We start from the raw sequence: 15636 nt of genomic DNA, 5'->3' as shown, positions 1-15636 counted from the left end.
GCTTGGGAGGGGAACGTTTGCCCCTGTGATATTTCCAGAGAGCTCTCGGGGACCCAGAAAAGAAAGGGCCCCATATCACTGAGTGTGTTGTGTCACTGGTGTTCACAACCTGGGTTACTCACATACGAGACCACATGACCTCGTCTTCCTGGAAGAAAGGTCCAGTTATCGACAGATCTTATGTTGAGCGCTTCCTGCCACAGAGTGTCACACATTCACACCCAGTGTGGCTGCTAATGCAGTGCTAACAGCTTGCCCGTTCGAAAGCTGTCAGCATTTTCACAAGGAGGAAAAGTACTGAACCAGCAGGATGGTCCTCTGGGCCCCACAGCAGGATTCACTTCCAGCTCTGCTCTCTGGGCAGAGGTAAAACTGCCTCCTTCTTATGGCAGCATCGCAAACTTTCTGTGTTTGTTGTGGCTAGCACATCTTTCCTTCTTTCTTAACCTTGGCTACCTGTGAAGTGGTGCATCTCCCCCTCAAAACTTCAGTCTGACCCTGCTCCTCTTTGCCTGAATGTTGGAGCTGACTCAGAACCTGCTGAAGTCCATAGGGGAAATGCCATTCACTACGAAGGGCTTCTGATGGTTTACTTGCAGCTGTGTCCCCCAGGCAAATATCTTTTGATACATCCCCTTTCTTTGCCCTGACTTCAAAAGCCACTTGCCCACACAGTGCAAATACCCCCTGTTTTAGGTGGGGGTGTGCCTTGAGAAAGGGAGGAGCAAGAGGGCTAAAGGTACGTTTGTCCCATCTTTACCAAGCTTTACCTAGTCCCATATTTAGAAAATCTTTTAGGTGTCCCACCTCAACACCAAATAAAACACTGTAGATTCCTTAATATTTCTTTTATTTACAAAGAGGAAAAAGGGGTAGATTTTTATACTCATCATAGCAGCAAGAGTAATTATGAAGCTTATGTCTACATAGGGACAGGAGAACCATCAGTACAACTGGGATCCTTGGCCTATGTAAGATATCAATTTGCCTGTTGAGGCAAGGGATTCAATGTCTCCTTTTGAGCTCCACCTGGAAAGAATCCCAAAGCACAGCAAATAGCTAGGCAAATCTTGTGCTTGCTCATCTGGGAAGCTGTGGGGATATTCTTCACCTGATATGTCCTGGAGGCAAAGGGTCAGTCTACATCTTGAGGCAGGTGAAGAAACTGATGAGCAGAGGATAAGGGTTGCCCCAGCCCTCTCTGTTGTAGGCAGGATCAAGTCCCTTGAGCAGCTCTTTTAAGGTGATTCTCAAAGGGGTGGAAAAAGTACCAGGAGGTTTGATAACCTTGAAAGTTTTTGATCTTAGAAGAAAGATCTGTAGCAATATGTTGGTATTTTCCCATTTCTGAGTAGTCCAGAAACATGGCAAGAGAAGAGACAAACAGTACAGATGTTGAATGCAAGGATGGATGGAAGCAGAACAGCATGTCTCGCTCTGCCTTAGCGCTTCTCTTCTGTGTTATTGCTGTTTATCAACCCAGATCAGCAAATGCAAAGAAAAGAAAAAAAGTAGTCTTTTCAGTCTTCATTTTTATTTTTATTTTTTTGGTGAGTGGATTGAAGTTTTCTTTTCAATGAAGCTGCTGATTTGTAAGCTAGTTTTCTGGGCTCATTTACCATATCTTTGCCTCTAACTAGACAATGGTTTCCCCTGAGCAATGGAAGGAATGGGCAGCACCTTTACGACGTTTTCCACTAATACAGGATGTGGAATGAACTACTCTGCAATCAGCTTATTGTAGTCAAATAATGGTATTTTGCCAGAAGAGCAGAGAGGCTTTCGATTTCATGAAAAATATTGCAGCAAGAATGGGAAATTGTGTGTGTTCTTTTTACTGCCATCATCAGACTTGGGGGAGAAAGTGGAAGGGGAGGGGATTTCCCCCGTATTTTTAACCCAATAATGGGGATTTCTTTTTACACTGCACTGCTTAGACAGCTGACACAGCTATGGCTCTGAGCTAATCTAAGAACCTGAGTTTAAAACTAGAGTGAACAGCTTAAAATGTACTTTGATTAAAACCTGAAATGAGGAAGAACATCATAGGAAAAAAATAAAAGACACTCTTGGTTAGTCAAGAAGAGATGTCTTCATGTATTTTGTCATCAGCCCCATCTATGAATTTACACCTTGTCCATCCTATTCCTTCCGCAATTTTGCATCTCTCTAGAGTAACTCTGTTCTCCAGCCTCATTAAAGAACAGTTCCAGTGGTTCAGTGACTGGAGACTACATTCATGCACTGAAAAGGAGAAATGTCCATCTAGTCTTCCCCGCATAGAAGGTCTTTCCTATGCTTGTAGACTTCCCCCACGTGATCCTAAACAGAGCCATGACTGTATTGGCTTTGGAGGTCCTTAAGAGAAAGGTAGGCACCAGTGTTTGGCACTTGGCTGGAAAAGGCTGTTCTGCAAAGATCCTCATCCTGGGTTTGCCTTAGAGTTGTAGGCTGAGAAAAGGAAGAGTTATCATTTGCTGCTGGAGTACTGGGATCAGTTGGAGGGCCTGCTTTCCCACTTGATACATCAGAAGTATTGTTGTCATGCAGGTCTGGTGAGTCAGGAAAGTCTATGTCCACCTGGCATGGGGCCTCAGCAGGTTGTAAAGCTGCTTTGTCAGTCATCTGCTCATCCTGCCTCAGAACTGGTGTTGGTGAGGTGCTTGCTCTTGTCAGGGAAGCCACGGCCCACTGGGCTTCACCTTGTGTCTCTGCCACGAAGGAGATATTTTGGAAGCCCTGGATCCCATTTATACAGTGGAGAAAGTTGTAGGGCAACACTGGCATGTCCTCTGCCAGTGTGCAGAGGTCTGGGGATGGAAGATCACGGCAAGTCTCACTGTCCTCGCTGCCACTGCTCTCCTGGGTGAAAGGCTCGTATGTGAAGTAGACCTGACAGGGCTCGATCTCAAAGGAGTTGGGAAGGTGGAAGAAGAAGTAGCCCTGGTTGGTGAAGCAGCTGGACACCGAGTGTCCACTGGTTTCTGAGGGAGGATCAGGTGCCAAAGTTCCCTTAGAAGGTTGGGATTCCTGATCGTTCTTCTGCATCACCTCCAGCATTGAGATTTCTGGGGCTGTACTGTTCACACACATGGAAGATGTGGAGAATGGGGAGGAAAGCCATTTCTGATGGGAAAGAAACACAGGAGAGAGACTGTTATGCTCAAAGTATAACACAGTGAGAAACAAAGCTCAACAAACCTTCTGAGCTATTAAGTGTCCTTTTCTCTGCCCAAACAATTGGAACTGGGGATACCGAAATCCATGTCTGTGTTGTCCCAATTGCAGTGTTACCAAGGCACTATATCTTTCTGTCACTATAAAATCAATAGCAGATCTTGCAAACCTGCTTTGAGATTTCTGGAGGTAATTGAGGAGGAATGACTAAAAGGAAAGGTGAGGAGAAAAGGAGAGAGAAGAGAGGAGAGGGGAAGAGAGAGGAGAGGACAGGAGATGAGAGGAAAGGAAAAAGATAAAATGACAAGACTGGAATGAGGAGTGGAGGTGGAAACAGAGAAAGCAGTACTCAGCTATGTCTCATGCAATCTATTCCTAGGAACTGAACCAATTTTTAATACTTCTACATGGCTGCATGCAGCTCTCTTGTCTGAACTGATCTTCCAATTTGATTGTGACTGGACTTCTACATTCACCACAAGTTACATCCTGTTACATCCTGCAGTGTGCCGTTATCCTTATAAATAATCCGGTTTTGATAATATCCAACTTAATTTCATTTATGGTCAGTAAAGCAAATTCTTCTAGTTTTTTTCAACACTGAGAAAGTGATTCTGATGCCCACTGCACCTCCCTCTATGGCACTCTTCCCTTCTAAGTTTAGCTTTCAGAGGCTTTTTGCACTTGGCTTTTCCAAAGCTTTGCTGTCCTATGGATCCTCTGCATTTTGTCTCCATCCTTCTTAAAGTGAGATTGCTCATGGGACCACCTCCCAGTCTTGCATCTGATGCTCCCTTTAAAGCTGCAGAGAATGGTAATTGTCTCCTTGCAGCTGCCCATATTCAAGAAGAAACTGAGGAAGGGAGAAAGAGGAGAAAGACGGGGTGGGGAAGGAAAGGAAAAGAAAGAAGAATGTAGAATATGGCTGAATATCATCCAGAATAATGGCAGTTAACATCAAGAGTAGAGGTAAAGCCTGCAGCCAGAAGAAGGGAGAGAAAGCAGAAAATCTGTGAAGATCTGGGCAGTCTGGGACAGGTGGAGGGAAAGAAGCAGGCTGGAAGGGGACCTGAGAGGCCAAGCTGCCTCCCACAAGTTCTTTTTATTTTCTCAGGGTGTCCTATTAGGGGATCAGCATGCTGAGGTTTGCGTGGTTTGCCGTTTCTCGGTTCTGAAATCAGAGATGCATCAACCGGGTGTCAGGTTTTAGGTCAAAAAATAAAACTCAAGCAGAGAACCCAGCATCTGGTGCTGCAGACACATGGGCTGTGTGTGTGCACATGTAGGTCCACGCACCCGATGTCTGCCCGAAGCACATGCAACTGGACCATCCTCTCCCTCATTTCTCCCTAATAACCACCTGGACCCTTCCCGTACCTGAATGTCGCCTCCGTGAACAGAGATGAGTGGGGGAAAGAACTTCTCAGGATCTGGGATGTGAATCTTCAGGATCTTCTTAAACCTTGAGAAAAGAGAAGGAGATTGAGAAATGAAGTAGGGCCTGATCCTAACCTCTCTGGCACTGCGGTGGTGGAGGAGCACTGCAGCTCATGCGTACTACCTTGATGTGGGGAAAAGGTAAAGTATAAGAGTGATCCCAAAGGCTCACAACCAACAGTTCACAGCCTTCTCTAACCTTGGTGGTCTCCTTAGCATTTCCATTGCCCTCTGCTCATTTCTAGGTCTGAAAAGGTCTCTTGTTTCCACAGCCCAGCTACTGCAAGATGTCCGTCTCTTTGCTCACACCACAATAACTCAGTTAACCACATGACATGAACAGGACCTCACCAAACGATACAGCTGGAACTTAGTGATGTGCAAGCCCATGTGAGCATGCCAATCAACAGTAGAATGACCTCCGCTTTACTGGAACCAATGTGTTGTCACTTGAGGCAGCATGAAGTGATATCATTTGCTCCTCAGTCCCTCCAAGAGGTTGGCTGATCCTGTTAGCACATTGCTGGTGCATTGCTGTGGGATGCTCAGAGAAGACAGCCTTCTGACCTCTGAAGACAATCAACGCACTCTTGAAGCATGAGAATTTGCTAGTTTTTAAATATAAACTAGCATCACTTGAATACAAACTTACATCACTGCAGATGCTATTTTTATTCATGCATGTCTAATCCTTCCTTGCATCTTACCTCAGCATTATCCTTCATCCAAATCCACAAGTTAATCACACTCTGTGGAGATAGGTCTCTTTGTCTCCCTGCGTGCCATATAGCTAGTCCTTCCTCACCTTTTTGTTACGACTCAAAGCAGAGCACAATGAGCAGTGATTTTACTTATGTCCATCTTAAGTTAAAACCTTTTCTCCTTTCTTTACGAAGAAACCATCTCAACTTCTGCTGCCTTCTTCCCTGAGAACATTTTTGCCACCAGTATCATTTGGTGCTGCAGTGGCACAGGCTGCACAGGGAGGTGGTGGAGTCACCCTGGAGGTGTTCCAGAACCGTGTGGATGTGGCACTGAGGAACATGGTTAGTGGGATGGTGGGGGTGGGCTGATGTTTGGACTGGGTGATCTCAGAGGTCTTTTCAAACCTTAATGATTCTACAATTTTAGGATTAGTGCCCTGTTTCTCTGTTCCTGTCCTGAGAAGAGAAATCCTGAAGCCATTTCTAATCTCACCTCAAAATGCTGAGACATGAATAATATGTGTCTCTCTGTATGCTGAGTAATGCTTGTTAAAAAATAAACAAGAATATGAAAGACACAAAATATGCAGCAGAGCAGCAAACACGAAAACTGATTCTCATTTACCATCTTGGGGTCCGTAAGTTTATAAGGAAGGCAGACCCAATGATCACAAAGATGCATGTGCTCACTATAATCGCTGGCAGGACTGGCCGGGATGTTCCTGCAGGATAGAAAACAAAGAGGGAGTTGCAACGAACATTTAGCCAGGGTTCTGGACGTTGGAGCTACAGCACATCCATGGCTATTCAGACTGATCAAACTAAGTCTTTCCATATTATTATTATATGATGTGTTGTTAATTATAATAATAAAATATAATAATAACAATATAATATACTGCAGTGTAATATAATACAATCTAATTATAATGAGATGGGATAGAACTGAATAGAACAGAATTGAGTATATAGGTCAGATAAATGAGTTCTTCTCTGTTGTGTAGGATGCCTTGGAGCACTGATGGGTTTCAGTGTCTGCTTGACATGGTTTAATAGGTAATTCTCGCTAAACAGCTGGAACTCCCTCTTCATAACAGCACCACAGCTGAGGACTGCCATGGATGAAGTGCCACAGTCCACTGGTAGAAGTGCTCAACATCCTGCCCTATTCATTGCAAAAGGAAGCAGGGAGTCCTATATTCATTTTAAGAGGGGTTGTGGAATTCAAAGAGCATTATGAGTCAGTGGGGACTCATGGGGTTCATGGGTCTGGGTTAGAGGGCAGCAGGGCCAAGGATGAACAAGGCTGGAGTCAAGGGCTTAGCCTCTTCCTTTGGATATCTGGAGGAAAGCTTTCAGAAGGCTACAGCTTACACCACGTGCTAATTTTGATACTTGAATTGTAATAATGGGACAAAGTCAGTGAATTTCCTCATTACTAGCTCTGCCAGCATTCCTCAATCTTTTCTGGCATCATCTCCAACTTTTTTAATCTGCCTCTTTCACACATCTCCCCAAGGCACCTTTGCCTGATCATGCTGTTCTGGTGCCTGGCTCCTCTGCCTGCCACCCCCATCTCCCTCCATCCCTAAGGCCCCTTGCTCTGGGCCTGCACAGCTTTTCTGTGAGGAAGCAGAGAGATATGAAAGGAGACAGTTTTAGAAAGCCCTTTCTTTGCCCGTCCTTGAGACACTACTCAGATCACTCTGTCTCCTCTGCCTTTGGTACCCTGGTTATCTTTGGGTCTTGGTTGCTATGACAACTGGTTGCGGCTGTATCCTGTTCATTGACATCACACACTGTCAAAATTTGATCTCCGCAGCAACGCAATGCCCTTTCTAAACATAGCTCCTGTGTTTATATCAGCACCAGGAACAACAGGGAGGGACTGGGCAGGGACAGAGCAGGGTGACGTGAAGAGGAGTAACTTCTAGCAGATTGTTTTCCAGGAAAGATGTGGCAGAGACCACAGCCCATGACTCACTAAAGAGGCTTGCTCAGAGCCTCGTATTACAAGGCTGTAGGTGTCCACCATGCTGTGGTTCATGATAATGACTGGTGCAACTCTCAGCAGAGCTTTTTGGAAGGGACTTATACACCTGTAAATCTCTTTCATTCTCTATGAGACCTTGCTTCCTAGACTCAAGTTTCATTGCATTTTACCGATCAGTGTCTTCACTGAACTGACCGATATACCTTCTGAATTTTGCCTGCCCTCTGCTATTTAATCTGTTGGGACTGGGAATCTTTGTGCTTAAACCCTGTTATGCCAGACTGACTTGACTGATTAGGAGGAACTGACATTTTCCAATCATCTCATTGTTCTTCAGTTAATGCAATCCTTCCTACCCCTCTTCTTCTAGATTTTCAGCCCGATTTGGGCCTCCTGCCTTGGGCCTCCTGCCTTGTTTTATCTGAGTTCCCTCTTCCCCTCCCCTTCAGACTCTGATCCTTACCTTCAACATGTGTGCTCCACAGTACTGTCTTGCTCCAGTCACTCCACACACCTCTGCAGGTTCTTGAGGCACCTGGTTTTGCACGGACAGCGGCTTCGTACTTTGTGTTGGGGGAGAGTCTTTCGAAAGGTGCCCACATCTGGTCCTGACTAATGATGAAGGTCTCGGCCTCCTGGAACAGGGACAAAATCAGAGCATCCTTAGCATCCTGCTGTGGCTCAGCCTCATGTATTCGTTCTTTCCAAGACCCTCAGAGAGGAGCTGTCTCAGATCCCTCCACTTGCTTGTTTGCACTGGAGGACAAATCTTTACTTTGCATTTTTCATCCCACAGGACACCTGTCCGTTGCTTTGTATTTCTCATCACTTTCAACTGTGCCCTGGAGCTACCTGGATTTCTTTCATGACAGCACCAAGTAAAATAAGTTTCTCATCTCTTTCCATGTCATTACCAAACACTGGCAGCAGATGACACACATAAAAAGGAGAGGGGAGGCAAGCCCCTCTCCAGCTTCACAGAATCATAGACTCATTAAGGATGGACAACAAGGATCATAAAATCCAGCTGTCAGCCCATCCTCACCGTGCCCACTGACCACGTCCCTCAGTGCCACATCCACACAGTTCTGGAACACCTCCAGGGATGGTGACTGCACCACCTCCCTGGGCAGCCTGTGCCACTGCAGCACTGCTCTTTCTGAAAAGTTGTTTTTCCTAATATTCAGTCTGAACTGTCCTGGCGCAACTTGAAGCCATTCTCTATACTACAACTTGTTTCATTCTGAGAGGAATTTCCTGGGTGATGTAAAGAAGACCAGGTTCTGTATGGTGTCTACTCACCTCCCATGACTGACTCGTGGTACGGTACCGCACTTCATATTGCCGCTCCCCAGTCAAGTAGTGAGAGGAAATATTCAGGGTCCACGTTAAGTTGTAGGTGTTTTTAGCTTTGCTGAACAGCTGAAGATTTCCTGGAGGCCACAGTTTTACTGGAAAGAGAAAGAGAGCTAGAATGTCACCAATGCACTGTCTATTACCAGGCTCCAGTGTCAGACACCATGGCAGCTGGGTTGGTGCACAGGCACACAGAGCCATCCATGGCTGAGTGAGATCCTTAGTGAGTTCCTTCTCTCTGTTCATCTTTTTTACCCACTGGCCCTGGTGACAAAAGGCTTGGGACTACAGTACAGGCAGCTCCTCCAGTAGCCTGTGAGAATGGCCACTACATTCATCCTATCTCATGGGGTTATCCACAAGGCAGTTGTATGGACAGGAAAGGAGCACAGTTGGGTTTACACCTTCTTCTCAGCTGCTCTTTCAGAGAGCTACAGCCACAGGGGCAAGAGTTACACAGACTGTCTGGGGTGAATCTTCTCAACCCCTGATTCCAGGCATGACATCTTATGACTCACATTGCAGTAACTTCACTGGATGTCTTCTCAAGCCAAATAAACTCACACATCCAGCAAAAAAGAAAAAAAAAAAAAAAAAGAACTAAGAAGATTATTTTTTGACTAGATTAGTGAGTTGAATCAAGTCAGCAGATTGATTCTTGGAAAAACTGGCTTAATGGAGAGTGGAAGCACGTCTTGTAGGAAGGGCAGAACAGCAAGACTTTCTCTCCTTCTTGTAGCACGTATTTTTCAGAAAGTCAGCTGAGCTGTCATAGCCTGTTTGAAGCCAGAACTCCTATCACAATGTGTTATCTTTCATCAGTGTCCCACATACAGAGCAGGATGGGAAGTGGCTGACATGACACTGCATATTAAATGGGGTGGGAGTCAATATGGTCAAACTGCTAGTTGTAGCAGGGGAAATGAAAAGAGGTAACTCTGCTCTGAGTGTTGCATTGTTGTAGACAGGGACAAGAAATTGGGTATCCCTTCATAGGGAAGCTTCAGGGACTACAAGACAGAAGAGCACTCACTATTTTGAAGTGGACTAAAATCTTCCAGTCGCGCAGGTATAGACCTATTCTCCCCAATCTGGCAGTGTACAGACATGGTAAGATGATCTGAAGTAGTGAAGCATTGCATCTGCAAGGAAAATTTACCATTAGTAACAAGTGGCCTCATCAATAACCACTGATACTTCCAAGCATTGCCTGCATATAAGAGATTTAAAAATTCTTGACAATAAGTACGGGTAACACTTGTCTTTGAAAAGCATAAGCTTCAGTTTTGAGTAGAAGAAACAAGACTTTTTACTCATTTTTTGCTGTTGCTCACTGAAGAGCAAGGCACAAAGCATTTTGGTACGGTATTTTGCTGGGATTGCTGTATGTGCTGACTAAGCAGGAAAAAGTTACTTTCAGCAAGTGACATTTATTGAGATAAAATATTTTGACTAAAATGCTTTATGTTCACTGGTAAGATTGAGATAACATTGGTATTCAATTTTACTTTTGAAATGAGTAGAACTCTTGAACTGACAGAAAACAGTTCTACAATGATACTAAAGAGCTATGTACATCACACAGAACTGAATAAGAAATGGGCCAAACAGCTTGATTAGAAAGAAAACATGTTTGAAAGAATAGCTTACGTGGTTGTTTACCAGCCCTACAATTTGTCTTCACATATGATGCATGAAAGTAAAAAAGCTTGGCTGTTGTCAGAACTCGTTGTGACTCTGCCAATAAGGGGAATTAGCTATTTTATTTTTTCTTTCTGAAAACACAGAAATTACAGTAATTTCTGGATATGACTGAGGGAAGTACCCAATAAGCCTGAAAAAAAGAGACTGATTTAAATAACGAATTATAAGCAGAGGATTTGTATCAATGGTTTCACTGATGTACAGCTGTTGCACCTTGTATTTGGCACATTTTACCAGGTTCCACAGTAGTTAATCATTTGGAAAATGGTACTGAACTCTTTAAGGAAGATGAGGTCTAGAGGTGTCTTCAGAGCGGGGGATCATGGTCATTCCTCCTCAGAGGAAGAGATGGGGGCAAAACCTACATAAATATGATATGGGACGCTGCACACAATCTACCCTGCACTTCTTCTACATGACTCAGGACATCATGACCCAGCTCACAATGAAGCCAGTCCCCACACAGGGCAACACACAACAAGCCCAAGCCCAAAACTGCAGTCAAGGCTTGGGATTTTCATAGTGCTCCTGAGAGTCACACTCTATATTCCTCAAATTGGCATACCATCCTTACAATTAGCCAGGGCATCCCAGAGGAATTACTCACATTATAGTCTTTGCTGAAAATCTTGATGCATCTCCTCAGCCCAGTCATGTGTTCTGCTTTGGGTAACGCACAATGCTCGGATCTTTCAGACGAAGAATGTAACCTGGGTTTTAAACAGGAGTATTCCAGTAAGCTGGGGAATCTGTTTTACATGTAGTCAGATTGTATCTGACACTAAAGGCTTTTCAAAGTATGTTGCATCCTACCATACTCACTGAACAGCTTACAGCTAGGATATAGTCCCTCTGTCCCTCCCCATTGCATCACTCAGACAAGTTTTATGTGCTAGCACATGGAGAACAAATGCATCCCAGATATTTTAAACCAAAGATAAGAGGAGGCTTTCAAACTTCTGTCTAACTCCTCTGCTACATATTGATTTGGGAGACAATTGCCAGTTTCAGCCCCTTTAAGGTTTTACTCATCTCCTTCAAGCCACTGACAGCCCTATAGCATCTCAGATACCAGGCAGAAGGCATCTTCCAAACCAGGTCACATCCCAGCCAGCCAGGAGCATACCTTACTTTTTGATTCAATTCCACAGGGCAAGGACATGTTTGGTTGTCAAGGTCCATGTACCCAGCCTCAGAATGTGTCTGCCTATCTCACTCCAATGGAGACATCTCTACAGTCAGGAGCAACCTACCCATGCCAGAACCACACTAGTCTTTTCTTATGACAGGCACCCAGGGAATCCCTGGGTAGACCAGTAACTCTTCTTATTGAAAATGTCATACTTGAAGACAACAGAGAAACAGCCCAGCCCCTGCTGCAGTACTGGCTGCATACCTACCCCTCCTCCTTTGGGAGAGGAAAACATCATAGAATCATTAAAGTTGGAAAAGAGCTCTACAACGATCTAGTCTATCAGCCCTCCTCACCGTGCCCACTGACCACGTCCCTCAGTGCCACATCCACACGGTTCTTCAGCACCTCCAGAGATGGAGACTCCATCACCTCCCTGGGCAGCCTGTGCCATTGCAGCGCTGCTCTTTCAGAAAAGAAAATTTCCCTAATATCCAACCTGTACTTCTCCTGGCACAACTTGTGGCCAATCCCTCTCATCCTATTGTTGTTATCTGGGAGAAGAGACTGACCCCCACCTCACCACAACCTCCTTTCAGGTCATTGTAGAGAGCAATAAGATCTGCCCAGAGCTCCTCTTCTCCAGACTGAACAACCCCAGTTCCCTCAGCCACTCCCCATCAGACTTGTGCTCCAGACCTTTCACAGCTCCACTGCCCATTTCTGGGGTGTCATTGACTCAGAGAGGCATAAGGGCCAGGGATGAAAAATGACAGGAGAACAATATATTCTTTCACTCACTGTTGCTCAGTGTGCAGCCATCATGTCCATCTCACTCTGGCAATGAGCAGAAGGTCCCTATATAACTTTAATTCCATCTCCTTCTGCCCCTTTCTTTGCACATTCCCCTGTCCTGTTGAAAATGCCCTTCAATACAGAGGGTTGCTACTAGGGAAGAAGGATTTTTGGAAAATGAAGGACAGCATTACAGAGTTGGGATATAAGTGGTGCTAGGCAGTTTAGAACCCTCAGATGACACACACTGAGCAGTGACCAACATCTCAGATCACCCAGGGTCAGAGACAGACAGATTTCAAAGGCAAACCCTTCATCTGTGTGACTACCACACCTGGCTTTGTTATAAGGAGCCTACATTGATGTTCTCTCCAGGACACTTTTCATTCAAAGCATTGCCTTCCCTCAGCCTTCCCAGTCACCCACCTGTCACAAAATTCGTACTTCGATAAAATCGTCAGATTGCACGGTGCATCAGCAAGGTCCCTGCCTGACTTCCAGTCACAAAGGAGAGCTGCCCTCGAGTCATACCAACAAGTGAGACTGGAGTTGCCTGTCAGCAAGGAAGAGATGGACAGCATTGTGATTGAACTAGCAATTACTTGACTTTTGGCATTAAGCAGCAACCACTAACCCCAGACAATTCTGCCCCATCCCAAACTACGGACAGACTCTTCAGTCAGATAGCTGTCTCCAGGTAAGAAAGGCAGACCCACTCACTCCTCTGGCTGCTCTCTGCCTTTGGAGGTTGGAGTGTTGCTAAAAGCTCTCTCATTAATGCAGCCTCCTCTGGTTATATGTTACAACGTGGGAATTACTCAACAATGACACCAACACATGAGATCATTTCTTACCTTGTGTAGAGTCCAATGCCAACGAGAGAGGAATCAGACTGAGCAGCCAGAGGTGGTGCAGAAGCAGTGAGGAGGGCTTCATCTGTTCTGGGGACACACTGAAAGAGAGAAGACCCCCCACACAACCTCGTTCAGCGGTGCTAATTAAGAAGTTGTCAACTCACATTGGGTATCCACTCTCCCTGAGCTCAAAACCAGTGTTTGTCTTCCACACTCAGAAACTCATACCCCTTCTACTCCAGTCTGCTTTTCCTCAGCATTTCATCGTTTTCCTACTTTGGTGCTGCTTTGCTCAGCACTGAAACCATCGACAGAGTGACACAGATGGGCTGTTTGCAGAGCTGATGTCTTCTGGAAATGTGTGTGAGTGCACAGTACTCTGCACACACTGTTTCAGGCTGCTGCTGACTCAGGTAGAGAGTGCTGCCGTGGCTGCATGCGGCTTTTTTTGGTAAGTCCTGGGACTGAAAGCACTAGGGGTCTGCTGAATGAGAGGGCTGCAACTACCAGAAGTTGGCTTGCGAGGTAGGTTTTGAATGGCTTGCTTGGCACAGGGAAAATGATAAAATCAGGGAAGTTTACCAAGTTCTGGAAAGGCAAAGATTTACCATATCATAAAATATGACAGTCGCACACAAATTATGCACCATCCTTGCCAAGCAGACCCTGCACTGCCTTGAAAAGAGGTGTGCTTTCAGGTATAGCAGAAAATTTAGGCTTTGCAATCAGGTAACCCCTGCAAAGCCTGTGCAGCCAATCCCCACAAATGGGGCTTGTGCTCAAGCGAGCATCCCCCCCCTCCCCATCCACCTGCATACCCGTACCTTGAGGTCTGTCACTGCCTGCAGGAGAAGGGACCATCCTCACCTCTCTACACATGCAGGGCTGGGCACAAGGCAGAGCCCTGCTGAGCTCTACTGGGGAAGTGGGAGCTGGGGGTTTTTTAAAAGGCCGGCATGAGGCATGCTATAGATCCCAGTCATGATAAAAGATTAGGATCAGAGGAAGAAAAACAGGATGACAACACATTCATAGACAAATGAGGAGAGAAAGGGAAAGAAAGAAACCAGACAAAGTCGTTTTGAGATGCGGGGTATGATTTGAGAGGATTGTGGAAAGACAGAGATAAATACGCGCTCAGCCCTCCCCAGTGACAAAAAGCAGCTTGTCAGACCGAAACTCCATCCAAGACACTTCTCAGATCAGCCACCCCCATGTGGGACAGAGCTGGCATCACTTGCATTACCTTCCAGTTCCAGGCACCCGGTGCTCCAGGGATGGGGTCACGAGGACAGATGGATGCAGGTGCTGCTGGCCCAACTGGGAGGGGAGCAGGGAACAGGGAGAGGGGCTGGAGGGGAGCTCTGCTCAGAGCACATTCACCCACCAGCCAGCACTGCTGGCATGAGAGGAGACAGGCTGGCCTGCTGCGGAGCTGTTCCTCTCGTGTGTGTTCAGTCTCTGTCTGCTCCCTCTCACCTTTGCACAGGAAGCTGCTGCTTGCTTGCCTTGTCAGAATGAGACGAGGCCCCGAAGTATCGAAAAGGCTAGCGAGGCCGAGAATAAAAAGCCCCAAACCACGTCCTACTTCCTGCTGGTAAAGCAATAGGTGCAGAAACAAGGGTGGAGAATCAGGTGTTAGCTCACAATGCTCAGATATACTAGGGAGCAGTTTGTAACTATTACTGGGAAGTAAAAGAGAGGGAGAAAGATCTGTCCTCTGCAGACACCATCGAGAGACCCGTAACTTCCTTTTTCAGGTACCCAGAGAGGCTCACTTTCAGGGTCCGCATACATGCACAGGTCAATCTGAAACTGAGGAAGGAGTCACTCTGCTGTAGAAATACAAAATGAACCACTTAGTGAAAAATAGCTCGAGTCATTGACCTAAGTAACACCAGAATGAAACCAGCGTTGCCACCAGTGCCCCAGTTTCAGAGGATCCATCCTGGGTCAGAGCTGGAGTGGAACAAGGGCAGTGCTGAGCGAGCTGGCAGCACAACCCTCACACTTCAGATGGTGTGACACCACAGGAACACCTGTCCTGTAGTGTGCCTACCCAGCAAAACACCCCACTCACGCCACAGAAGAAAGAACCCTTCCCTCTGAGTTGAACCTCTCAGTTCAGACAGGCTATGCTAGCCCACAACAACTGCAGTGCCTACTTCACATGGCTCAGCCCGTTCAGCAGGATGCAAAAAATACATCCATTTTCTTCTAAGTCTCAATCTGCCCCCAGTTCTCCACGGAACAGTTAATAATAGAAGAGCTGTTCACTGCGGGCATCTTCCCAATACAACTTGCCCTCCCAAGCCAATCCAGATGCACCAGTCCGTAGGCTCACTGGTTGCCTGGCTCATAAGTAAACTTGCACACACGTGAACCCACACACCTCTCTTTTTCCATACACAAATAGAATTCTCTGAAACACAACACCTCACATTTTCTGTTTGGTCTGGACGGTATGAAGATAGCCACTGGTAT

At 45.9% G+C, this 15636-nt stretch overlaps 1 protein-coding gene across 3 annotated transcripts; it reads right to left on the bottom strand.

Moving 5' to 3' along the window:
• Positions 1–1530: 1530 nt before the first annotated feature.
• IL2RB (interleukin 2 receptor subunit beta) lies at positions 1531–14802 on the bottom strand. Of its 3 annotated transcripts, XM_090142679.1 has the most exons (11): positions 14632–14802; positions 14399–14472; positions 13153–13250; positions 12725–12851; positions 10979–11081; positions 9701–9809; positions 8614–8762; positions 7775–7946; positions 5944–6040; positions 4555–4639; positions 1531–3126 (listed from the first exon to the last, which is right to left on the bottom strand). In XM_090142679.1, the coding sequence occupies exons 3-11, from the start codon at positions 13232–13234 to the stop codon at positions 2323–2325; spliced, it is 1728 nt and encodes a 575-aa protein (XP_089998805.1). In that variant the 5' UTR covers positions 13235–13250; positions 14399–14472; positions 14632–14802; the 3' UTR covers positions 1531–2322. The 3 variants fall into 3 exon arrangements, with proteins under 3 accessions (XP_089998805.1, XP_031455972.2, XP_089998809.1); XM_031600112.2 differs by having other exon boundaries at positions 14399–14802; XM_090142683.1 differs by lacking the exons at positions 14399–14472; positions 14632–14802 and adding an exon at positions 13381–14390.
• Positions 14803–15636: the final 834 nt, after the last annotated feature.

The sequence above is a fragment of the Phasianus colchicus genome, chromosome 1 (assembly GCF_987193195.1).
Source record: "Phasianus colchicus chromosome 1, bPhaCol1.hap1.1, whole genome shotgun sequence".
In the NCBI taxonomy this organism is placed as follows: domain Eukaryota; kingdom Metazoa; phylum Chordata; class Aves; order Galliformes; family Phasianidae; genus Phasianus; species Phasianus colchicus.
The sequence above is the reverse complement of the archived record's forward strand: the minus strand, read 5'-3'. Positions and strand labels throughout refer to the sequence as shown.